The sequence below is a fragment of the Cibotium barometz genome, chromosome 51 (genome assembly GCF_041138505.1).
Source record: "Cibotium barometz isolate CiBa-2024 chromosome 51, ASM4113850v1, whole genome shotgun sequence".
NCBI classification, from domain to species: Eukaryota; Viridiplantae; Streptophyta; class Polypodiopsida; order Cyatheales; family Cibotiaceae; genus Cibotium; species Cibotium barometz.
This window is the reverse complement of record NC_141096.1, coordinates 33,450,293-33,477,646: the sequence shown is the minus strand read 5'-3', so window position 1 is coordinate 33,477,646 and position 27,354 is coordinate 33,450,293. Positions and strand designations below refer to the sequence as shown.

At 41.5% G+C, this 27,354-nt stretch overlaps 1 protein-coding gene and 1 long non-coding RNA gene across 4 annotated transcripts; one reads left to right on the top strand and one right to left on the bottom strand.

The window, feature by feature from the left end:
* Window positions 1-2,903: 2,903 nt before the first annotated feature.
* Window positions 2,904-15,234, bottom strand: LOC147609557 (uncharacterized). Its single transcript, XR_015264240.1, has 4 exons — window positions 14,875-15,234; window positions 5,456-5,596; window positions 5,295-5,357; window positions 2,904-5,221 (listed from the first exon to the last, which is right to left on the bottom strand). It is a non-coding gene; the product is annotated as an uncharacterized LOC147609557 (long non-coding RNA).
* A 6,926-nt stretch (window positions 15,235-22,160) lies between these two features.
* Window positions 22,161-25,116, top strand: LOC147609556 (uncharacterized). Of its 3 annotated transcripts, none has more exons than XM_086787777.1 (5): window positions 22,161-22,260; window positions 22,431-22,556; window positions 23,239-23,340; window positions 24,460-24,620; window positions 24,836-25,116. In XM_086787777.1, exons 2-5 carry the CDS (start codon window positions 22,460-22,462, stop codon window positions 24,938-24,940), a joined length of 465 nt encoding a protein of 154 aa, XP_086643903.1. In that variant the 5' UTR covers window positions 22,161-22,260; window positions 22,431-22,459; the 3' UTR covers window positions 24,941-25,116. The 3 variants fall into 3 exon arrangements, with proteins under 3 accessions (XP_086643903.1, XP_086643904.1, XP_086643902.1); XM_086787778.1 differs by having other exon boundaries at window positions 22,259-22,346; XM_086787776.1 differs by lacking the exon at window positions 22,161-22,260 and having other exon boundaries at window positions 22,357-22,556.
* The last annotated feature ends 2,238 nt before the right edge of the window (window positions 25,117-27,354 follow it).

The window sequence follows — 27,354 nt, the reverse complement described above, 5'->3', positions numbered from 1 at the left end:
ATGACAATCAAAGAACTATCGAAAGTCAAACAAATAAGTTGTGGGGATTGGATAGTGGTCTAGGTTAGGTCAACAAGGTGTCAGCTGAATACAATAGGAGTCAGTTTGAGGGTATACAAGGGTAAATAGTGGTCTAGAGGTCAGGTCAGCTAGGGTAACAATAGGAGTCACTTGAGGGTATACAAGGGTAGATATGGTCTCTCTGGGCTGAAAGAAAGTAGTTTTGGGTTTGGTCTGACTGAGCCAACAAGTAGTCAATTTTGAGTTGTTTCTCTCCCCTCTCCTAGACTTTGACAAACCCTAATGCAAGAAAGCTTAAAGAGAGAAGATAATCCGAATCTAAGACTAAAACACTTACTAATCAAATCTAATCATTTCCTAAAAACTTGATAGCCTCACCCTAGCTTTGATACCATGTTGAGAATCATGGATGAATCTTTCCTAATGACAAGACATCTACCTAACCAAAAACTAATCTTACAATGACAACACTAATCTAAGGTAGATAAAAATGAAGAAAACTCATCATGAGTGTGTGCTAATTAAGATGCACTCAAGTATAATTAGACACCAAGATAAATTAGCTTGGATACATAAAGGGACTTGAGATAAGTGCAAGTGATATATTAATTGCTTAAAAGTGGTCAAGCCTTTTATATGGGTGAGAATAAAATTGGCTTTGCTAGTGGGATAATTCAGCTTTGGACATGTGGCTTCTTGCTAGGCAACGTCTTCTTTGGTTTTCTCAACTCACTTCCTACCTCTTCCTTATGATCAATGGCACCACAATTCTCAAAAAATCATTTATTAAACTTTCTAAACATATTATTTAAAAAATGGCTCATATTTTTCATAAATTTATTTCAAATTTTCTTTGTAAACATAGAAATGAGAGATAAGGGTAAAGAAAAATACCTAGTTAGAGAGGATTGCACTTGAGAATTTGTAGCCAAGAAGCTAGTTACAGAGGATTGCACTTGAGAATTTATAGCCAAGAAGTTTTCCAATTCACACCTTAATTGAAACTATCAAACCCCTCAATCACTAGCTATAAGTAGAAGATTATTTGGAATCACAACTCAAAATACCCATAACTTTCTACTCCAATATCCAAATAGGGCAATCCGAATGTCCAAATCACTCTTAACTTGATTGTTTTTCAGCTCCCAACAACGAGGATAAAATTGAAGAAATTAGCCACTTGTAGGTCAAAATGAACATTCCATATGACGCTATAGAAGGAGAGGGAAGGATATCGAGGTTAAAAGATAGCCTCCCAATGTATGACTATGGGATATATGCTTCAATGGCCTAGAGTCTCATACATAGGTTAAGGAGAAGGGGTTCCATGCAAGGAAGGCCTAGGGTCTCTTATATAGGCTGAGGAGAAGGGGTTCCATACAAGGAAGGTCAAGTGAAGGAGCATGAGGGAGAAGGTCTGAAAGTGATGCCAAATGGAGAGAGCATGTAAATTTTTTTCTTCACTTAACTAGAGTCTCAAAAAATGCATGTATATCTCTCTTTTAATAATTTTGTTAGTGCTTGAATGTTCAATATGCACGACTACTATTTACAGATAGTGTGGTTTAACATGCGCGCACATAACACATATGCACATATACATACTACTCTCAAGAATACTATGCAGATGTAGTGAAAGAATATTTTAAAGTTAACATAGAGGCAACATGATTGTTACTATCATGGGAGTGAGATTTTCTGATATTTTATTACCCAATTTTTGTAAAAGAAATCTTATAGAGAAAGCAAGGGCAAAATAGCCTTGTAACCTATTTTTGTAAATAATAAAAACTATAAATACTCAAGTGGGGATGCTTCTGGCATATGCTTGGAGGGTAGTTTGTACGCAATCAATCGTATCATAGGAGTGAGATTTTTTGATATTTTACTATCCAATTTTTGTAAAAGAAAGCTTGTAGAGCAAGTAAGGACAAAAATAGCCTTGTAATCTATTTTTGTAAATAATAAAAACTATAAATACTCAAGTGAGGATGCTTTGGCATATGCTTGGGGATCAGTTTGTACCCAATTTGGTATTTTCTCTCTAGGATTTGTATTTTCTTTTCTGCATGCTTCTCAAAGTCTGTAGTTTTTCATCACAATTACATTATCTGTAAGAAAAGATTACAAGAAAATAATAGTTCATCACTCTATAAGAATACACTACAGTATGAGCAAGTGAGAGAGAGAAAATCTGCCTAACTAATGCAAGATGTATGTCATTACTTGATGGAATGTTCATATATAGAGATATTGTTGCTCTTAGATATTATCGATGATGCCTTAACAGATATTGTGTTTGTGCTGATGGTGCCGGTGTTGCCTATGGAGCCGTTGTTGGTGATGATGGTGCCATTTTGGGAATCTATAGAATGCAAAAAAAAAAAAAACATGAAGCCAAATCTCGGAGGGTTTAAATAGGTTCACTTATCTAAAACTAAGGGATAAGTGCTTTTCCATGTAAAAGTAGCCTCACTGTAAAAAAAAAAAGCTATTTCTAATTGAAAATTGGGAAAGTTTATTGCTAATCAATGTCCTCAGGAAAAGATCCTCATGTTTTTTGGAAGACATGTGTTTTGGAAAAAGAGGCCACGTATTTTTGACATGTGTTTTGGAAAAAGAGGCCACGTATTTTCAAAAAGCGGCTTTGTTGCTCGAAAAAAAAATTTATCTCAAAGAAGAAAAACTATCTTGAAAAAGAAAGAGATATTTGTTCCTATTTAAATCGGGCTATGTATTATTTCAAAATGAGCCAAGAGGCCGTATTATGCTCATGTCGCTTTTTAAAAAAATTAGTGTTTTACAAGGCGAGGTTTACTAGGCACAAAATATGTTTCGTCTTATATTGGTGTGAGTTTTTAAAAACTCACGAAATGAGCCAAGAAGCCATATTATGCTCATGTCGCTTAAAAAAAATGTTTTACAAGCCGAGGTTTACTAGGCACAAAATGTGTCTCGATTTATATTGGTGTGAGTTTTTAAAAACTTGTGTCAGACTCTTATGGGAGTTCAAATCTCAAATATTCATTCTAGATTTAGTATGTGCATTTAATTCACTTCACTTCTGGGTGTTCATTCCAAATTTAATTTGTGCATTTAATGCACTTCAGTTGTGGGTACCCTATTGTGAAAAGACAATGCCATTGAGAATCTTGGAGGTGTCCTCTTCAAACCATGTGGATTATCTAGTCCTAAAGATAATATGGATACAGTACTATGTAAAGAGAATGCCCATGGTTCCTTGAAATTCTTCTTTTCGTACAATGTTATGGCCTACTGCACCTCCCAAGAGAACTCAACACATTCACCAATGGAACAAGCAATAGACAACAACTGTTGTGGGGTACCTACCAAGTTCTAAGCTCACGTCCCTTGAGGCTCTCTAAGCTCGCTTGTAGAAGCTCCAATCCTCCAATATCCACCTCCACTCTGTCACCATGGAGTCGCTCACATCACAATGCAAGGCAATCGTCCTCTCACTCTCCCACACTCAAGCATACTCAACAGAGAAGAGGCACATGTACTAGAGCTCTCTCTCTCTCTCTCTCTCATACACAAGACAAGATTAGGGCTCTCATAGCACAAAGGGGGATTGTGTCTTTCCATTATGAGAAATTACCTTATGTACAATTGGCCCTTGTTTAGACTTGGGCGCCCAAAACTTACTAACTAAAGCCTTGGCTGGCTAGTATCTCGTAATGTAAAACATTTATAGTGCCTTTACATAACACTTATGAATGTCCTCAATGGGAGGAGCATATTTGTTAATCCAAAATGGGATTAACATCCCCCTATTTAATGTAGGTTTTTTCCTCATAACCTCTTACCTAGGTCGAAAGACATGGTCACTGAACTCATGTACGATGTGATTGAAGCTTTTTGAGGGTTCTTCTAAATGCTGAGTGGGACGTCCAAAACCCGGTGTCTACCATATCTTTGAATGTGACAGGCATGTATCTTGGTAGACACCATAGGCGATGATAATAGAGCATCATCTGCTTGGCATCATGTCCATCATATCTTTCCTTTGGCTGGTCGGGTCGATGAGAACAACGATCAACTTCAAAAATATATCTGGATCTAGGATTCTTCTCCATGCTTGAATCCATGTAAGAATTTGATTCCTTTTTGACTGGATATATATGGAAATACTGATGGCGAGAATCGAGGAAAGTTGTAGCACACATGGGAATCTTGCTACTTTGCTTTGTGAAACTGTAAGGGTATGAGCCTCCACTTGATTGGCATGTACAATGGGTCCACTGTCTGTGTTGGTGTGGAGCACTAGTACTGAAAGCTGTATTTTGGTAAGTTCAGGTACTCTTTTCGCCAGTTAGGTTGGATTCCAAAATCTTCTAGCGCAGGCAAGGGTTATTATCATCTGTTTTGATTACAATATACCCACCCCTTGTATGCATTGGATGTTGCTTTTGCCACCTGCATAAATACTAACTTATCATAAATGTAATAATTTGAATCTCCAACAGATCGTCTAAGTGTGGGTTTGCCAACTTGGGTGTGTCGTGCCACATTCTCCCCCACAAGGTACCTTCTCCACCCCCATTGGTATAACTCTTCTAAGTCTAGGATCGGGGCTCGGAGAGGGTACGGTACAGATGGCTGATGTCTCAACCCTATAGTAAAGTAGGCTGCTCGTAGAATTCTCTGTGTAGGCTCAAATGGTCTAATGTGTATTAGTACCTTGAACATCAGTTTTGGCGTTAAGAGGGAGTTCCTTGCTCAAATGAGACCCTCATATTCTGCAGCTAATAAGGACTCCATGACATTTTCATCAGTGAAAGCTTGTAAATCATCTCAAGGGAATAGACTACGTACTTCATCGAGCTGCCTAGGTGGAGATAGGTTTGTTGTCGGTGATTCCTCGAGGTCGAGAGGGTTACTGGGAAATTTAATAGGAGGTAAAGAAGAACGTGAAAAGATACACTCAGCCTTAGTTTTGTTAGTAAGAGATCCACTAGGAAAGGGATTAAGAAGTTAGAGAGGGAAGTATGTATGGGATATATCACAGAGGTTGAGGATTCTTATGTTTCTTCTTCGAAGCCAACAACGAAAAACCTTGCCTTCGTCTTGGTCCACAATGTGTCCCTGCTCATCAATCACATCCCCTATACAAGATCATGGCACCAACGGTGGTGGGACTGGCTGCTCGGGCATATCTGTGATACTCCGTTCATCACTCCTATAAGGAAATTAAAACAAATATTTATTAGACATCGAAATAACTAGTATAACATACAAAGCATACTTCATACCTGCATCAACGATGCCTCTACTGAGATTCTTGGGTGACATAACTAGCAAGCCCCCGTGTACCTCTGCTTTGTGTCCAGAACAATTGACCAAATATAACTATTATACCAATTTTAAAACAAATGATAACTCAAAAGAGACAAATTATAAAAATTATACATACTCATCTAGCTGTCCAGCTCTTGATTGTGATCCTCCAAGGCTAGCTTTAGCTCCTCCTCTTCACCCTCCTCCTCAACCTCCTGCTCTGGATCCTTCTGCTCCTCCGATGGATCTAGAGGTTCCCTCCACTAGGGACTACGGGCTGTAAGGAGCAAGAGAGCCAAGTGAGGGCAGTCTCAACGCTCAACACAGAATACTCTCCCATTTCCTCCTCTATCTCAGATGACCTACTCAAACCAAGAGTCCGCAATACTCTCTTTGATGGCTATCAAAGAGTCCGCAATACTCTCTTTGATGGCTATCAAAGAGACCTGCCTTTCTAGAGTCCTCTATGGATGTCTATACACATGCAAGAAAAAGATCGTATCTAAACCTACAAGCATACACTCACAATCCACTAGTACATATATGTGAGATACCAGATGCACATAATCACCATCATCACATTCTAAGTAAAATATAACATATTCAAATACGACTCCAAATGCCACCAACGAAAACATTAATAACATAATGAACCCCCGAGATGGTAGATTTACTCGAGATGGCGAAGAAACCTGTGAAGATCCCCACCCTCTCGACGTTCCCAGTGGACCGACAATTGGACAGGAAAAACTATGTCCGAGGCCATAGAAACGGTCAGTCACATTGGTGTCAAGTGGGTCTACAAAACAAAGTATAAGTCTGATGGGTTTGTGGACAAGCACAAAGTATAAGTCTGATGGGTTTGTGGACAAGCACAAGGCCAAACTTGTGGCTAAAGGATATCCTCTTAGTGGCTAGGCATCGACCATGAGGACACTTTTGTTCTGACAGCTAGGATGGTCATGATTCGGATAGTTCTTGCCCTTGCCTCTCATCAGTAGTGGCCAATGTATAAGATGGATGTTAAATTTGCATTCTTGAATGGTGACTTGCAAGAGGAGGTGTATGTTGAGCAACCTCCAGGCTTTGAGGTTTTAGGCTCAACAGGTATGGTTTACAGATTGTGGAAGGCCTTGTATGGTTTGAAACACGCTCCCAAGGCTTGGAACCAAAAGATTGATGCTTTCTTTCAGAGACATGGTTTCCAGAGATCACTTGCCAATCCAAACTTGTATTCCTTTTAGGAACGTGGTATGGTCACATTGATTATCCTCTATGTGGATGATCTTGTCCTCACCTGGCAGCCATGTGGAGCACATGGCTGTGACAAAGGCTGCCTTGTCCGAGGAGTTTGAGATGACGGATTTAGGATTACTCCATTTCTTTTTAGGATTGGAGATTTGGCAACCTAGAGGGGTTCTTTGTTTCTCAGCTAGCGGTATGTTCATGAGTTGCTGGAGGCCTTTGGGATGGAGAACTGCAAGCCTATTTCATCTCTGATGGACCCGAATACCAAACTCACTATACATGATCCTTGTGTTGAGCAAGTTGATGCCTCTTTATATCGAAAACTTTTTGGTTCATTGATTTGGTTGGACTTGAGTTTTCAAGTGGGGCTGTTGAGCTCATTCATGCAGACACCTTTGGGATGCAAGATTGCGGATCTTGCGATATCTACAGGGTACGAAGGATCTTGGAACTCTTTCAAGGTGGGAGCTTGATCCTCTTCTTTTCGTTTTCTTTTTTATTTTGATTTTTGTTTTTGTTTAAGTTTTTGGTCTTTTTTCAAGATTCATCACATCTTGAGTATACACATTAGTATAACCAATGACTTCGTAACACCATCACATGTGCATCATTCAATAAAATTAAAAAATGAAAAAATCCTCAAACACAAAAAATCATAACCAACGATTAATAATACATCCTGCAGTTTCATGGAAACTCAGGTTCGTGTTTCACGAAACCTACAGTTTCACAAAAACTAACATTTTCACGGCCAGGATTTTCACGGCCAGGATTTTCACGGCCTATGCTTTCTCACGGCCAAGATTTTCACTGCCTATGCTTTCACGGCTAGGATTTTCATGGCCAGACACTTTCATGGCTAGGATTTTTCAAGGCCAAGATTTTCAAGGCTCGTGTTTTCACGGTCACACTTTCATAGCTAGGATTTTTCACAGCTTGTATTTTCATGGCCAGACACTTTCACGGCCAGGATTTTCACGGCATGTGTTTTCACGACGGCTAGACATTTTCATGACTAACTTTTTCATGGCTTGTGTTTTCACGCTTGCTTTTTCATGCTTGACCTTTTCATCACGACCTCACAAACTAACTCTAACCATGCACCTCCACGCCATAACCTGACTATTAACACACTCCATGATTGTTCCTACACTAACAAACTCTTTAATCCAACTAACCTATTCTCCATTAAAATATATATATATAAAAGAAAAAAAAGGGAAAAGAAAAAAGAAAAGATGATATCAAGCCCACCAGTCATTAGATTGATCCGATGTGCCTGTATAGATGACAGCCTCAGAGTCAGAAACTCACAAGACCCCAGCTGCAACTCAAGCTAGCAGCGCACTAGATCCCCAGCAAGTCAGAGAAGGAGGACAACACAGTGACCAAAGATGAACTTTTTGGGTCCTTATGCCTAAAGCTTCCATGGGACCATCATCAGCAAGGACGCTCACATGGTCCATGTAAAGGTAGCCCTCCAGTACCACAGCCCGGAATGCTTATAAATATTGGAAGAGGCAAAAGTTTAAGGCAAAACTAGACAAAGTTGGTCTAGGTAAGATGGTGCATATACTCCCAACAACAAGTAAAGACACAGAACTATGCGCAGAGTACCTCAAGACCTACGACAAGGGGACCAAAAGAGGAACAATCACCAAAGCAGACGACACTACCGAGCAACTCCTCATCACAGAGGAACTCATTTGGGAGGCACTGCAACTTCCAACTGCAATCAAGGTCCACGTACACACCATTGACAAGATGCCTTTGGATACCATGCTAACAAAACGTTCATACAATTCAAATGGGGCCGAGTATGAAAATATCCAAGATGAGGCTATAGAGAAAGCTTGCAGGGCCATGTCCTTGATGATGCAAGTAAAGCCAGTTGACAGATACAATAGAGTCGGTCTCAATAGGATTGCAAAAGCACGAGGAGAAAATGATGATTGGGCATACTATCTACATAAGGAGATGGAGAACTACTTGAAAGCCCACCAATCTCAAATATGTAACCCATACCTCCTTACACAGGTTCTCAATCACTCAGCAAAAAGGCCTCTCAAGGAGCCCGAACCAGAGGAACACATACAGTTGGCACTGATACCAGACAAGCTCAAGTTAACAGCTGAAGATGTGCAAGAAGGGCAGGCTATCTTGATGGAGACCAAGGAAATCATAAAGCAGATCAAGAAAGAGCGCAAGAAGAAAACAGATAAGAAGATGAGGGGAGTGCCGTATGTGGCTGCTGAGTCACAGAGATTAGAGGCAGAAGTGTGGTTGTATGCTTGCAGCCACTCGTGGCTCGCTTACAGTGCCTGGCAAGTCCCCAGCTCTGACACGTGCGACAAAGACATGCTAGAAAGTCAAAGCTGAAAGAGTAAAAATGTGCACTTCAAGAGAACATTCTCAACCATACAACACAATAGCCCTTGCAACAAATCACTCCTCCAACAAGCCCAACACAACTCATATTTACAGATCTATCTCCTCTCAAAGAATCAAATCTGGTGGACACGCCAATAGAGACAACTCCCGAACAAGCAACACCAATACAGGCTGAGGAAAGACAAAGTGTTGAGGGGGCCACAGCTCTAATATAAGAACCAGAGGCCCCAATGGACGTAGGCAAAAGACAAAGAACTCCAGAGCCATCTAGTCCAAGCAAGAGAAGAAGATTGGAAGATGAAGAAAGACTACCCTAGATGGGCTCCCTGCAGAACATAGACTATTAACAATTCTTGCAGAGGAGACCATGGATTGACTTAACGAGCTACTCAACCAACCATAAACTGGGCTGGAAGTTGAATCAAGCACAAATGCATTGTGGAAAATAAGAACAAAAGGTTTGGCGGTGTCACCTCTTAACAACACATATGCCCCACGACCATGACGCCATCCTCTGGAAGTAGGTAAAAGATGCATCCACACAAGTACAAAGGTTAAAAGCCAACTTGGAAGCAGCTGAGGCTACCCATAAGGATTTCATCATGAAGAGTTTGAAAGCTACAGAGGAGCAAGAGAAAAGGTACAACACCCTGGAAAATAATAACATGATCTTAAGCTAAACAATAGTGCAAAGAATCAAGCCTAATGTTGACCTCAACACCAAATTGGAACAAGTGAAGGAGCAACTCCAAAAAGAAGTCACCCACTTCATGCACAACAAATACAGGAGTTCCAAGCCAATGCCATGGCCAAAGAAGAAGAACTGCAATGCCAAATCTAGCAGAGCTAACAGCACAGCTAAAAGCAGAGGAGGAAAGGGCAAACCGTTTACAACATGAAAGGTAACTAACAAACAAGGCCCATGCAGAGAAGATCGGAGCACTTAATGAAACAATAAGTGCAAGCGAGGTCGAAGCACAAAGAAAAGAGTTGGCACACCAAGAGGCAATGATGCAGCTTACACAATAACTACACGACACTCAGAGGCTGGCTACCCAAAGGCTCCAACAGATTACCGAAGCTTAGGAAAGGGAAGCAACAGCCCGACGGGCCCAAGAAGACGCAAAACAAGAAGATTTGAAGAATTAGATGCTGCAAGGATGGTCGGAGAGAAATGTCAATTTCAAACCTCCTTAGCAACACACAGACTCCTGTCTACAAGCGTTAGAGCGTTCGTTGGTAGTCCAAGAAAGAAGTCAGCAGCCAGAGCTTAGCGATGATCTCCGTCTCCTCCTTGACTGCACCTCCGAGTTGGGTCAGCTCTGCTAGTAACTCCTCGAGCCCCTCCTCAAAATCTTTCCTTGTTTTTGTCTACACTAACACTCTCTCTACTTCAGTATGACATAAATCTATGTGAAGACATAGGCCTATGAGAACTAACATTAATCAAACAAAATACTAAAAGAGATGTTGATCCTACCATAATAATGGGAATTTTGAGGGGAGACTTAATATTAACTACCCTCTACATCCTATAGTGCTAAACCTTCGTAGTTGGTATCGCATTCTCCAAAATTCAGAAATTCTAGACAAGTGTCAAAAAATTAGACCTGTTTGTCCCATATGACATTCCAGAGATGCCCGCCAACTATGAGGCAGTAGCACATAGTTACCAATGGGTTATAAGTCATGGGTGGCTAGAGGTATATAGCACTCACCAACATTTAAATTTATGTGAGTCCATTCTATATCATCCTTTTGGCATTCTAAAACTCTACTCTAATATCTACAAACATTTAGAAGCCATGCTACAAATGTACAATACAGTTTTGATGCTACCCACATAGAATATCCCACTATCAATGCCAAAGAAATTCCAGACTTACAAGAATTTATTAAGTCTCATAAGCCTAGCCACCCACCCCCTCAGGTCAGGGTCAAGAAGAATCCTCTTCTTCATTTTCAAAATTAACTTACCATGTCTATTCTAATGTCGCTAGTAAGCTACTTAACCCATATCCTAACACACCACCTACTAACACCTCTCAAGCTGACTGCATTTTCTCATATTTCGGTCCTCTTGAGATAGATTTTCCCCACTAACCCTCTCACCCTTGAGGAGGTACTGGCATGTCACTTATCTCCACCGTACCCTCTCCGTGCTCCACACCCTGACTTAGAAGAAGAACTACTTCCATATTAGCTGGAGAGGATACATTATGGGAAAATGTGGCAAAGCACACAAAGCTGGCAAATCCTCAGTTAGCTAATCTGTTGAAGATACGGTTCGTTACATTTATGATTAGCTATACTATTTCCGAAAGTGGAGGAAAGAAAACCCTATGCACACTAGAGGTGGCTACGCCACCATAGTCACCAATGAAGAGCACCCCCGACTGGAAGACTTTGGAATATAGCCAGCCCCAAATTGGAGGAAGGAGTACCTGGCAATTCCAGAATACATCCAAGTATATATGGGCGCACCACCAACACTGTAGGTCAATCCTTTATACATGCCAGTTAAAAGAAGATGGACACTGCTGGAATTTCAGCAAGCCAAGAGGCATGACTCACATGTGTGCTACAACTTCCCCATTTTCATACCAACAACATTTGCAAACATTCAGGAGCAAAGACAGCAGATGCTTACATGGATAAGGACATAGCGCAGAATTCTAGACCTTGCTATTGTGGCTAGCGTCAGATTTTTGAAATTGGTGGTGGTGCTAATAGACCAACCAAAGGATCCCTATGACGGCTATGAAGCAGTACACCTGAAGTTTGACATGAACCAAGGGCCATCTGACAGGGGTATCATGCTTTACCACCACCGACTACTGCGATGTCTTCTCGGCTACATGCATATCACTTTCGAAGACATGGTGGATACATGATTCTAGAGATCGCACTCAGCATTCCCGGATGAATACTCAAAAAGCTCCAATCCACGAGGAACTTTAGTGACCAGGTCTTAACATCCCCCCTTCCCCAGGTCTTTAGACCTCGGGAAGGGGGGATGTTAATCCCATTTTGGATTAACAAAACCGATCCTCCAATTGAGGACATTAATAAGTGTCATGAAACGGCACTATAAAAGTTATACATTATGAGATATTGGCCACCCACCAAGGCCTAGTAAGTAAGTTTTGGGTGCCCAAGTGTGAATAAAGACCAAATGTATATAAGGCATTTTCTCATAATGAAAAGACACAATCCCCTTTGTGCTATAGAGAGCTCTCCCTTGTGTCTTGAGAGAGATTGAGAGAGAGAGAGAGAGCATTCTCGGATTGTTCCTCTTTTATGCTTGTGTGATTCATGTTTGTGTGAGAGAGCAAGTGATTGCCTTATGCGACGATGCGAGCGACTCTACGATGACAGCGTGGAGGTGGAGGTTAGAGCTTAACAAGTGAGCTTAGAGGCCTCAAGGGACTCAAGTTCAAAGCATTAGTAAGTGCCCTATGACAGTTGTGATCTATTGCCCATCCTTTAGGTGAATGTGTTGAGTTCCCTCTTGGAGGTGTAGTAGCCCATAACAACCTTGGGTATGTACCCAGGCTTTATTCAACATAAATCTGGCCATAGAAACCCAAGCTTGATCATCAGAAGCCATCTTAAGAAAAAACTTAACATGGATTGCTTTAGCTTGAACTTTGAGATTAATAAGACCTAGACCATTTATACATCTAGGCTTTGAGATTAATAAGACCTAGACCATTTATACATCTAGGATTTGCTATTTTCTCCCAAGAGATCCAACACATAGCTCTTTTTCCAAGAAAACTTTTCCTCCACAAAAAGAGCTTAATTGGGTTCATAATTTTGGTCCAATGTGAATTCCCGAAATTAATAATGGGAAGAAAAGATGTGAGATATGCTTGAAGGACTGAATTAATGACCTTTAATCTACCATCCCAATCCAAGAAACCAACAGATCAGCACTAGACTTCACCTTATGCACAAAATCTGATTGGGTAAATAAAGATTTTTTAGAAATAAGCAAAAGATGAGAACCATAAGGCTGGTTAGCATGTTTAGGAGGCCACTGTGAACACGAACTAATAGGTTGATGGTCGGAAGTGAAATTATCATACCATAGAGACATGTTCACAGTCACGGAATCAACCCCGTGAGAAGCATAAATACGATCTAATCTAGCAGCATAGTTGGGATATTGAAGGCTATGATAAGAAAAATGTAAAGTATGATCCGTATAACATTCTGACATTAAATCATGCAAATTCCATTTTCGCACCAAGCGGTTCCATCTGCCCAATCCTGTCTACATTATAAGTGACCATGTTAAAATCCCCCAACAAAAGACATTGATTTGAAAAAGCAATATTATGCATACATATATGTATGTGCACGTGCGGGCACGCACGTGTGTGTGTGTGTATATATGTGTGTGTGTGTGTGTGTGTGTGTATCATGCTATATATATGTGTGTGTGTGTGTGTATGTATATATATATATATATATACATATATTCTTGAATAGAAATGATCAACAAATGACCAGCCGGATGATTAAATACAACCTCAGGAAGATAACTTCTTCTGACAAAAAACATGCATCCACTGAACATATCCTGTCTTCTAGCATAGATTACGAGATAATCCAAATACCTAATCTTCCTTGTACAAGAGCCAAACAAATGATGCTCTTGAATGGCCCAAATATCCACTTCTTTATGTTGTTTAACATAATTCCAAAATCTGATATACTTAGCACGGGTTTGTAAACCCTTAATATTCCAAGATACAAGATGCATACAAAATTTTAACCATTATCATAGCCATCTCCTTCCTCATCTGTAAGATAAAGAGGAAAAAGGCAGAACCAAGCATACAGACGAAGAACTACGAGACTTCCCAGAAGAAGTGGAAGAGGACCCCGAACCAGCCTATCCAATGTTCCCATTCCCAGTGGACTGAGAGGAAGAATGATCTATAGTCATATCAATTTCAAGCTCTAGCCCAAGATTAGAGTCCTGGGGCTCAGCTTCTTGGAAATGTTTGAGCATAGCCTACTCGTATCTTTGCACCTTCTCATCCTCCTCTTGGCTAGAGTTATGTTCCCCCTCACTCTTATGCTCCGAAAGGACTAGATACGGTTTGGGGAACTTGAAACATTAACATCCATCCTATGCTTTTTTCTTATAGGGGATTTTTTACTAGCAACCCCAACGAAAAGGCATTCACATCAAAGGCATGATTTGCATATAGGACTAATGTTTTGTTAGAATTAGAACAATCATCCTTTTTAAAAGAGCTTGACTGACCCTGAACATCCTGAACATGAGTGCTATGTGACTTGTCATCCTAAACCTTATTATTTGAATCTTTAGATTTAGGGCAATCTTTAGCAAAATGACCAAGTTGATTACATTTATAGCATGCACCAAAAAAAGTTCCTAAACGCAAAGGAATCTACATAACCTCGCCTTAAATTTCCAAATCAAAAAATTATGGAGGCATAATAGTTGTATCCCAAGAGATACACACTTTATTAGTGGCTTTGCCCATAGCACTACTGGAAGCCATTGTACCAATATGCTGCCATAACCAATCTTGCAATCCAACAAACTCGACCCAAACAGGACATTTATTCTTCAAAGAGGCATCTATATCAAACAAACGCATCCCATAGAAGCACACAAACCAGTTTCTTAGAAAAAAATAGAGGACATCTAGTAGTCAACATAGCCACATATTCAGGTTGCTCAAATAAGACAGCAAAAAAACCCTTTTGATGATAGTGAATACAATCTACCGCCTTCGTATGCAAAACATCTATTTCAAGCCACATAACCAATTCTGCTCGGAGGGGAACCCTTCCTTAAAACCCAGTAATCACAACCTTGGACGAATACTTGAGGATCTGACTAATGACATCTACAGGCAAAGAGAACCTTACCCTGTTGGAGCCGACTGGAGCATCTTTGGGGAGCTCCTTCTTGAGTTTTTGAAGATTTTTCCCTCACGATGTCATCCATAAACTTGTTGTCCCTCGTACATAAGGTCACACCAAAGGACCTCCTGAATGACAGGATTACCCAGGGCTTCAGCATCATAAGGTGACTTCATGGAGTTGTCATCCACATCTCCCGAGTGCTCCCCCTTCTCAATGGTGCCAACCAGTTCTCGGACCCTGCTTCGATGCCATAACCCTAAATCAATGTCAAAAAACTCTAGACGGTCGTACCACACTCCCATCCAACCTTCTCGCAGTCTATAAATCGAGTTCATATGGTTATTTTATGGTGGTAAACCATGATTTTGATGTATATGTCCCTTGTATGTATGGGCATGGACATTTAAATTGTAAGTGTATGTGAACAAAGTTTATGGTGGAAGGCACATAAGTGTAAACAGGATAAGTGCCGTGCCAATTTGGTAAAAGGAAAAGCCCAATCTTATACATGCACTCTATTATTGGCGCAAGGGCTAAAATTTGCAATATAATTTAAATACCCATGTTGTGGAGAGAGCCACTCAGATGGGGGGGAGATTGAACCCAATGGTTTGTGTGTGGTGAAGTATTTTCCGTTCATGTCTTTTCTGCTCAAGTGTTTACATTCACCTCGTCTATGCTTTGTCTTATTTCTCTATTAAATTTTATTAAGTAATTGAGAATATATGGTTTAAGTTTGTACTTGGAGAAAGATTCATGTTTCATCATGTGACATATTATTGGAAAGCTGCTGGGCAAGCCCTGATCATCTCATTATGAGATGATGTACCGACATACATTGCATTTTATGGTATTACATGTCTTTCCACACAATTATTTTTTGCTCCAGTGTCACGTGGATTTTTTCCACTCACATCTTCACATCGATTTACTTTGTTTTGACCCTTGCAATGCCCCATCACTGTCAGGACTATGGTCCTACGGAAGTCGAACCCTAGCATAAGTTAATAGCTTTCGGAGTCTCGAGACTATGGTCCTACGGAAGTCGAACCCTAGCATAAGTTAATAGCTTTCGGAGTCTCGAGACTCCGAAAGCTATTAACTTATGCTAGGGTTCGACTTCCGTAGGACCATAGTCCTGACAATCACTCTTGAAATCATGTACATAGGTTTTATTAGTGTCACACATTCGTTATTCGCATCACTTGGACCACATCACGGTACATAACAAGGAGCTCCACATGCCTCCTATGGCCTCACCATCGAGCTTTGTATTGCCACATCTTGACCCTTGGGGGGACGAGCCCGTGTACCTCACATATCCTCATCATGGAGCATTGTAACCACCACTGATACATCTTTTTTTGGGACACCCCTACACCCATGTGATTACATGTTGTCATTCGAGGCGCACATATCACATTCACCAGCATCCACCACCCTCTTCTAATTTTTGGTTCTCACTCATCACTTGCATTTGCAAGAGCACCTGCTCTTAGAACCTACATTTGGGACCTAGAATACTTTATCCTTGCCATCAACTTTTGATCCTTAGCTCCACCTTATTCCATAGGCCTTACTTCACATGGCTACTATTCATCATTGGCCTTTGCTTGAGCATCGCCTTGAGACACTTTGTGTGGGATCCTAGACTTACATTGTGTACACTCCTAGGGGGGAGTTTCCCTCGCTTCATTTCTTGGTGTATGGTGAATCCTCTTTATTGACACATCTTATGGATCCTTCGGCTTAGGTCATGCTCTACATCAACACATCTTTGGCATGATCCATCCTTCTTTTAGGGCTTTCCTATCCTTTTTTTTCCATTCCCCCTCCATTATTATACTCATTGCTATCTTATCCGACCATATCTGTGGGACTAGATGTATATTAGAGGTGGGGGATGTTAACCCCTCTCCATACACCATAGCTTAGCACTACCTATATCCACATCATGGTGCACATGCACATGTATATGCATATCACTTTGGTGCATATATCCTATATATTGCCATAGGATATTTGGGTAACATTGACCTTCATGTGTTTCTTTTGTGAATTCACCAATGCTTGCATTTGCACATGTATATGCATATCACTTTGGTGCACATATCCTATATCTTGCCATAGGATATTTGGGTAACATACAATGTGCATTCAAAGGGTATTTAAAAATATATATATATTTTTTGTGAATTTTGACTTAACAAAATGATCCCTTTTTCTTTATAAACTTATGGGTGTTTTTTTAAAATTCCATTTAAACCCCCCTTATATGTAAGTAGATTTCTTTAATTTTTTTCCAAAATCTTGGTTAAAAAAACCCCTCCTAATGATCGCACATAGTAGACATATATTTTTAAGTGAACTCCGCGAGGCCATGTGGCACTTGTACATATGGGATAGCCCTAAATTTTACTATTTATAGAAAGTTTAGGGGGGATCTCAATTCCCTCTAGCCCAAGTTTTGGATTCCATCCTTGTGTTATTTCTTAGATTAGTTAGTTGAGTGAGTTTATCTCCTCCTTGTTCTCTTAGAGGTCGAGCTTAGGAGGTGGTGTGTTTAGGCATGGCTTGGTTACTCTTGAGCACTCATTCACCATCACATGTGAGAGGCTTGCGGCAACAGCGGTTGAGAGCTTGTGTGTGAGTTTGCCATCTTCTCATTGCCACGTTCTTGTTATTTACTTGAGCTTACGCTTGTTAGTGAGATGGTGTGTTGCTTTCCTTTTCCTTTTAGTTAAGTTTATTGCCCTTTTATTACCCTCTTCTTATTATTCTCATTTCTCATTCCCATTAGATTAGCCTATTCATCTAGATTACAAATGGAGATTAAAACATTCTTTCATTCATTTTTCTTTGCTTGAGGGTTTGGGTGAGAGACAAGCTCTTGAGCGCCTCCCATGGGTATTCCATCAACCTGGCGAACACCTAGATTAGAGAGAAGCTCACTAGTGACGATGGCTTAACACATGGCTAGCCCCTTATCCACATAGTTCATTATTCAACACTATGAGTTTACTCTCTCCCTTCTACTAGCATACACCCTCCATCTTAGCAGTTTAGGATTAACTATTCTAGGTAAAGCATAGTGGGCAATTCTTTCTCATAGGGAGGACTAGGTCGGTTTCTCAACATTTAAACCCCTAATCAAGAATGGGACTACACTTACTTATGGTTCCTTAAAGGGTTTAGAATCTTGGTCTTAGGGAGGAACGGGTTGGCTTTCTTAGCATCTATGCCCCTAGTTGATAATTGGAACTACATTCCCTTCATCGAGGCAAGAGATTTTAACCACCTACCAACATGGCAACCCCATCAATTGAATCATTAACCTGTACTTTTAATTTATGTGAACGGAGACCATAGGCCCCTAGGCCAACTTTCGTGGAAACTTGTGAACTAGGAGTAAGGTTCATAGGGAGTTTGATCAAGATTAAAAGAATCTCAGGTCCTCTGGGGGTGTTGAGCTATGAATATGTAAGATCTTAGGTGAGTTTAGAATAATGAAGTAATGTAAATTTAAACATATATAAGGGAGTTTTCAATTGACAATGAAACAAAATCCATCGGTTTAATTAAAAAATGAGTAGTTGTGTACTAAAGATACAATGGAAGTTTATATATTATATCATAATTTACAGCTAAGGGATTTTTGAAATAATTTATGAATGTAGGTAACACATAAGTTTTTACATATTGAATCCCTTGAGAGGAGAGAAACAAAAAGATACTTAATATTCATGAAAAGTGTTAATCCCTATGGGGTTAGCTAAGACTTTGTGTCGATGATAGTTGGACTAAGAGCACATGTGCACACGTGTGTGTGCATTCATAATAGCATGCCATATGGAAGGTGTTGTTTTTTGTATATATGTGCACAAAAGCATACATGCACACACATTGTGTGTGTGTGTGTGTGTGTGTGTGTGTGTGAGAGAGAGAGAGAGAGAGAGAGAGAGAGAGAGAGAGAGAGAGAGAGGAGGGAAATTGTACATGGGTATCATATAGGTGTGTGTGTGTGTGTTTAGGATCTTTTGAGGATCTTACTTCCTCTAGAGTTCTAATTGTGACGCACGGCTTTAAAAAGAATCATGTGTATTCATCCATTTGCAAAATTGTATGGTCTTTACTATTTCAAAATATATGAATTGCAAAAATTGCACTTTTAGCACTCTTCCTTTGGTTAGGTTGAATTGTTGTGAGAATCGCCTAATTATCAATGATCGACCTTTAGTTTTAATCTTTATATGGTAGGTGGGCAAGCCCCATATCCAGAATGATCAGGTGTTGACAAGCCACAACTTGTGGTACTGACATTGCTAGCCATTTTTGTCATAGACAAGTCTTTATATGGTAGGTGGGAAGGTGGGAAACCCCCATATATAGAATGATCAGGCTTTAATGAGGCAACTTTGCATAAGTTGCTAGCCTTTTTTTTGGGGGGGGGGGATTCCTAATCGGCACTCACACACGTGTATGGGACCTCCCCCCACGCCCTTACAACGTGATGCCCCAAAAATAACACATTGAGTAGTATCAAACCTAGCACAATCCCTAGAGCATTTGAATACCTTATTGACTTAGCTATGCTTGGGTGGTCAAGTTGCTAGCCATTTTTATAATAGACAAGGTGGAGGAGTGTAAGAAAAACCACTGATAATGCTTGATATGTGATGTGGGCATCGAGGTTGCAAGGGTCTAAGATTCATTAGGACTTAGAGAGAGATAAGGTCCATTATAGTTTTTAGAGAGAGAAGGGGTCATTGGGCACCGGAGAGAGAGAGAGAGAGAGAGAGAGAGAGAGAGAGAGAGAGAGAGAGAGAGAGAGAGAGAGAGAGGCACAATCCATTATGACTAGCATGATATCTTTTTTCTTGCCTTTATTGCCATGGACGGGCAAAGCTTTGCATCAAATACAACAACCAATTAGATTTATGTTATGGAAAAGAGTAGGAAATAAGCCAGGGCAGATGTGGATTTCTTGGGAACATGTTACTACTCCCAAGAGGAGTGGAGGGGCAACCCTATTAGATGTCAGATTACATATGGTCGCTAGGAGATGGCCTTTATTGCAAGATATATGTTTATCTCAAGAGCCATGGGTGATAATGGCTAAGACCCTCATAGAGGAGGTCGCACTTGTGCATGGTAATACCACGATTGATGGTACATGATGGGATGTAGTGAATGGTTCCCAACAGGTTTGAGCGGTGGCTCCATCTCTCGTTTCTCGTTTGATGATATCATGGAAGGAGGTATTGGCACACACTAAATGGAAGCCTACAAATCAGCGCTTGCAGTTGAATTCTATGCCAGGTGAGATGTTGGCTACTTCACGACTTCTGGAGTGGCTTGACAAACTTGTTGAGTGTCCAAAATTCAATAGAATTGCTCGATTGGGACTAGTGAGAATTATGGATGCTTTGTTTCCACGTAGAGGCCGCTTATTGTCTTTTCAAAAAATCCATCAATATTTTCGGATTCCATGTGGATATGTACAGTTATGGGAGAAGGTGAGGACATGACTTACATCGTTTGGTGATATTCCTCAATTGGAGGATCAACAACCTTGGTTAGATTGGGCATTTCAAAAGCCTCAGGACATTGTCCATTGTACAACAAATCAAGTGTATCATATGATGGTGGAAGATAAGCGCTGGATCATTGACAACATCAAGAAAAGTAGGCCCTGGTGAAAGGAAGTAATCTTACAGGGTTGGTGGTCTAAGATTCCATATCAAGGGAAGGTGTTCCTATGGCGCATGCTAGTTGGAGGCCTACCATTGGGGGACCACTTGCGAAAGTGGCGGATTGCTTATGGTGTGTTTTGTACTACATGCTTGGAAACATTCCCGCATCTTTTCATTTCACGTCCGGTGGCAAAGAAAGATTCCGAATGGGCTGGATAACCCAGAACATTCAATTTTCTTTCATTTTTTTAGGTGGACATGTTTGTGGCATATCTGGTTAACTAGGAATGCCTTCATATTTGATGTAAAAGTAGGTATTATAGCTCACATAGGTTGTATAAAAGGGCTACTATTGTGGCAAGTCCCTTCCTTATGATGGAGAATGACACGGCTATATATTGGATGAGGGTACTCCGAGTTACACCTATGGTTCGGAGTGAGGGAAAGCTAGTATATCACATGGCGGCCATGTGGCCATTTGTAAAGTAAATTTTGGTAATATGTATTCTATTACGAAAAAAAATAAGAGAGAGAGAGAGAGAGAGAGAGAGAGAGAGAGAGAGAGAGAGAGAGTCATGGTCTAAGATTCATTGAGGCTTAGAGAGATTGCAAAGGGTCTAAGTGGGAGATGATGTTGATGTTGATGTTGTTTTATCGTCTACTCTACAGGAGGCCAAATATTTACCTATGAGACCTATAAAGTCATACAAAAGTCTCCACCTTAGAGAGGGAGGGTAGCATGGGTAGACTCATTAGGACGGCTAAGTAAGTGGTGGCGATGCTCAAAAAGTTGCTCGAGCATACTTCCCAATCTTTCGAGGATACGCATAAGGAGTTGTGGAAGACTAGTGCAAATGGGAGGATCGAATTTGGCTACAAGCAGCGCACACAATCATAGAGTGCTCCTCATCCTCAATAGCATGGTTGTCACATAAAGTACAAATGTGACTCTCAACTGCTTCACCTCTCCATACCCCTCTTTTAATACCCAAATCATGTGAGCGAGTGCGTAGTTGTGTTAAAGCCCTGTGAGATCTTGTTGCCATAGGTATGCTGAGATAAGGTTGTGTACATTCTAGTGCTACTTTTCCATCTTTACATGGGGCACCCAGGCTTACCGCCTAGAAGCCAGTTCATTATATCGGACCCGGCGATCCCAACACTATGGGGAGAGAGAGAGAGAGAGAGTGTCAGGTTCTATGATTCATTGAGGCTTTCAGAGATTGCGAAGGGTCTAAGATTCTTTTTAAAAGTTGGACGATTTTTATTACATGAGGGTCCCACATACCCTGCTTACAAACACACACACACCTACAGGTTTAGGAGGTACAACGGCTGCCTACATTGCATAAGATTCATTGAGGTGGGTTTTTTTTTTTCCGGGGGGGGCGGTGGGGGGGGAAGGGAGACTATGCGTACCGTGAAATGGACACACACAAAGTCTGTTACCTCACACAAGAAGCAGCTCTTAAGAAAGTCATTGTCCTTGCAAGTAGGCGTTGTGACAGTGCAAGGCAGTTCGAATCTCCCTTGTACTTGTGTGTATGGGTGGTAATAGATGTGTACTTTAAAAAAATGTTTTTTTCCCAACGATGACACGTAGCAAGATCTTAGCCGTAGATCGGCGCCCTTTATTGTTGCCTCGTTTTTGTATCCCTGTTTTGGTTGTAAGCTTTTTTCTTAGCACAAGTCAAAGGTATGTTGCCTCAAGTTCTCAGCTTTTCTCTTCTTCTGCGTGCTTTTGCTTCGAGTTCTAGGGTTTCTCCTGCAGCGCTTAATAGGGTTTGGCATCAAGAGGATCGCAATTATTTCAGAATAATTAATGTTTATGCTTTGAGCAGTTAACATTCCCTTCGTTTTTTGAAGGTTCGATCACACTGTTCAGAAAGGCCAGGATGGGTTGCAGAGTATTCACAGGCGTTGTGATCCTGATGCTGGGTCTAACCCTTTTCCTCTCAGTTTCTAATGCCACCAGTTCTTGGAAGCCCTGCAGTGAGTGTTCCCTGTGTAAATTGATTTGTATTATTTGGTCTATGCATTGCGCACACATGCTGAATGGCTGCGGCTGGGCCATCTTGCTTCCCTGTTAACGGGACCCTTATGTGGCATATTTGCAGATTAGTCCTTGATATATGTGCAGATTAGAGTCCTTGATGCCGGTTACACTCGTCTGCCAGCTCGAGGTGCCGATCTAAGGTCCCATGGCATATTATCATGTGTTTTAGACTAGGCATGTTACACACATGCTTTCACGGCGCCATGTCGGCGTCCCATCATCACATCAGTGCGTGGGGTGATGAGCCTTAGTTATGTTTGCAGAATTGAGTCCTTGGTGCTGTTTACACACATGCCCCTGCCCATCCTGCTGCCCCATCAGCTAGAGACAGACAGAGCTGCCAACCTGAGCCATTTACACACATGCCCCTGCCCATCCTGCTGCCACCATGGTGTATTATTATGTGTTTTTTAATCATGGCATGCTTTACACATGGGGGCCGTCACATTACAACCCATTCATGGGGAGATGTTACCTTATGTATGTGCAATTTAGAGTTGGTGATGCCAGTTATGCATCAATTCTAGGGATTGGAGGCTGCATGGCATGTTGTGTATGATTTATCTGTGCATTGCAGAGTGTCCTTAATAGTCCTGATATTTATTCCTTTTGGTTCAGGTTTAACAGAGGATTACAGAGTGACCATCAGGGATGTGAAGGTCAGCCCTGATCCAGTAGTGAGGGGAGGCGATGCAACCTTTGAAATTCCTGCTGTAGCAAGTAGGCCCTTTACCATTTCTTTACAACGGGTTTGTGTTGATTGTTGTTCTGTAACTGTCTACCTCACAAAAGTTCAAAACAACAAGCATTAGTCCCACGGGCTCCCAGCCCATACTTGATGTGCATGGGTGTAAAGGCACCCTGATTTTTTTTACAAGGGTTTCATAGTTGCCCACTTCTACCCAAACATCCTTGGGATCCCTGTCAGTCACAGGGGACGCCTGTCCTGGGCCTTGGGGACAGGTGAATGCCGATTGGCCTCCCTTTCACGCAAGGATGCGTCCCTCTGCAGGGGGGATGTCCCATGTGCCATCCCTCACCATCGGACGGCTGTACCCTGTCAGGGGACGTCTGAAATTTGTGGAATGGGGGTGTTTGGGAACGTGAAGAAAAAAACACAAATTTTTCTTTTTGGAAGGCTTTGCCTCTTAGGTTTTAAGTTTTAATGTTTTAAAAAAATCCTGTCTAAAGGCTGAAGTGCAAAGTTTGCTGAGCGATCTCTGCTCTCCTCCATCTCTGTTGTGCACACTTGCTCTCCTTCATCTCTGCTCTGCAGTGTGCACACTGCACAAGTTCTTGAGGCTTGAGTGCAGCATAGCTCCATCTAAACTGCCATCAGCCTTCAATGGCCTCTTCCTCGCGACCACCAGCAGCCTGTGTTGGGGGCAAGGGTTCAGGTTGGTCTCGGTGGGAAGAGGTGAATGCCCAGAGACACGTCCTGTCCCCGTTCTACCCCCCTTCCCCGTTTCCTGCCTCCAGGTGTTCCCCATCCCCAAACCCTTCCCCGTCCCCGTTCCCGTCCCACATAGTACCTTGTTTTGGTGATGCAATCTGCATACATGCTCCTGTGCAGGCTGCTTCTGAGGCTTCCTAAAAGTAGACCAACTCCTCTTAAAACTTGCCTGTTCTGGGCGCCCTACTTTGTACTCATAGCCTCATAAATCCTAACCCAAACCCAAACTAGTAGCCCTGGCATGACACATGCATCTGAGAGTTGGAGTTGATGCATAAGACGTGGCCTTTTATTATCATTATCATTACGTTTTTTTTTGGGTGGAGGAAGAGAGGGGGGGGGGGTGTTGTGTTCTTTCTAACAGAATCTTTTGGATGATTGAACAGGTGAGACCATCAATGGTGGCACTGTTACTGTTCAGGTTTACTACTTGGGAGTTCCAGTGCATACTGAGAAGGATGATTTGTGCATTAGGACAAGCTGTCCAATTGCTCCAGGAGATTTTGCCATTAACAATTCAGAGGGTTTACCTGATTTTACACCAACAGTTAAGTCTATGGTCACTGTGTTTGGATGGCATTGTGCTCTTTTTGTGCGCTGTAGCTTGCTTGTGTGTGCCCTTGTGTATGTGCCCGCTTAGGTTGTGTGCTTTGTGAACAGATGCACGCATGTGTGCATGTTTTGTTGCCATGCACCAATCCTAGCAGTTAAGAGGAGTTATTACCCAAAGTTGACTTTATTTTGCTTGCATTCTGATGGCAGGGCACTTACCGGCTTGACATGCGCATCCAAGATGAGAATGGGGGCTTGCTTACTTGCTTGAAAATCAACTTCAAGATTGCGGCACCTGATGTCCAACTGGAGTAAAATTACACCCTGAAATCGTGTGCTTTTTAGTTAGCCTGCAAGGCATTGGTGGATTAAGCCTAACTTGTTATTGCATGTTGGATAAGTAAGAATTTACTATTTTGTATTTTGGCACATAAAAGTACCAATTGTATATATGTACATTGCTGTTCAAACAAGTATGGTTATTGAAATTCTATCCAGCTGTTGGTCTTTAATGTCCACCCCCCCCCCCCCCCCCCAAAAAAAAAAAAAAAAGAAACCAACCACCCACCCACGCACCCACCCACTGCAAAACCTCAACCACCCAAACAGCTAATGAGGTGCATGGATGAGAAATTGCACTCGGTTTCTTTCTCCATTGCCAATTTGGCACCACTAGTTTATTTGGTATGTTTGGCTGGTCTCTGATGATTCATGATGGTGAGAAGCTCATATTGCTTTGAGAGGGCAAACCTCGCTGGTCTACTCTGAATGGTGTTCGATTCCCTAGGACAATTGACATGGAATTTCCTTATATATTCAAATGGATGTTGAACTTGACACTGTATGAGGCGAGCAGCTTTGCTGCCTGGTTATAGGCAACTTTTGTGAATGCTGTCTGGTGTGGTAACTTTGGACATGAGGGATTTAACCACAGTATTTCTAGTCATTATGTACATTTTTTGGTCTAATGGCCTACTCTGCAGGCATCAATGCAACTCTCTCTTTCTCTTTCTCTCCCCCACCACCCCAATGCTTCATAATTCTCTTCCAATGCACTATTCAAAATTTGAAGGCATGTCTAATTGGATCAAGTAAGGTGCTTGGGGAAATGGAATTTCTGTACTTAGAGCTTTCTGCCCATCACTCAGCTCCCTTTCAATGGATGGAAAATCTCCACTCTTAGTGTTCCGAAAGCTGGTAAGACATCCATCTCAAAACAATTATTTGCCAGGGTAATTTTGTTTTTGGTCACGTTTGGTGTGCTATGTATATGCATTGACAAGCTTGGCTATAAAAGAACATTCAATCCTAGACATGTTATATTGAGCTTCCAAAGAGTGCTATGTATGGTAACTTGATAATATTTGTCATTGGTAACTTGATAATATTTGTCATTGGAGGTTTGAGCAAGTTTATAGTAGTCTTTTTTAAAATTATTTGCTTCAAAGCGCACGGATTTTTTAATTTAAAAAAGTCCCATATACAAAGAAAAAATCTTTTTAATTCATGTAAATTATTTGCAAACCTCCTCTCAATTCAAGATATAGCTTTAAAAAAAGCTTTTATGAATTCCTTGTGTGCTTGAAAGTTGGCCTTTTTTGCTAATAGCATATAAATATAGGTTGAATTACAAATTCATGATTGGGGGGGGGGGGGGGGGGGGGTTGCAAACTGTTCGTCATCAGCATTGTCCGAGAGGAAGGAACCTTGTTGCCAGATGTGAAGGGAGGCCTCTAGAGGTCTTTGCATACAATCCGAATCTCCTTCATGCTATGAATGCTATCTATCCATATGGTATAGATGGGCTCTATTAGGGGGGTGAGGGAGACCTCAATGGGTTAGTTGCACCATGCTCGCCAGATGTGCCATGCCGTAATGCTGCTGATGATCTTGCACCTTTGACAAGTGTCGGGGGACCAGGCTACTATTGGAGTGTAGGTGGTGGGGATAGACTCTCTCCTCCAATTGGTAGGCTTGACGGCCTGACCATCTATCTCCTCATAATGGAGGGTGGGTCGTGACTTCGTTACCCAGGCAATTTCTCCCCCACGTGATCATGCTGAAAGAAGTCTGAGAAGTGGTGAATAATCAAATAATCCTTAGCCAAACCTATTGAGCTTTGGGGGTAGTCCCAAGGGCAATGTCATTGACTCATGGGGGTGACTGCACCTATGTAGGACCAGTAGTCTACTGAAGCGGGAGTATTGTCAATCTCGTGCATCTAGATCCAATAACCTAGCCTCACAAGTAGTAAAAAAGGGGGGGGGTTGGGCTCTCTAGGCTAAAGGGATCTATCCACCTCCACTTGCCAGGGTCCCATTAAATCTGCATCAAAGGTTGGTGCTTCCAGAGCCAGAGTCTCAAGGACTTGTTTCGGGCTACCTGCGCTCGGTGAGGGAGGGAGGGTGTATGTGTCAATAGTCGTTATGGAAGCTGATGATCCAAACCAGTGAGCCAGTGCTAAAGTCCTCTGTGAGGGAAAGGGTCAGACGCCCATGGATCTGACTCAGAAAATGAGACTTGGTTCTCCATTTAAGCCTAGTTCCACCAAAGGGTGTTGTGGCACGTGAAAGCTCCTAGCCACTATGGAGGGAAAGAGGGGGGTTTGCAAGTCAGGGGGATGGTTGCATGTGGCTGCATATTGATGTTTTTCAAATCCACGCACGTTTCAATTTTTTCGTACAATGGTGATGGGTGACACCCAATCGTAGTGATAAATGAATCCTAGA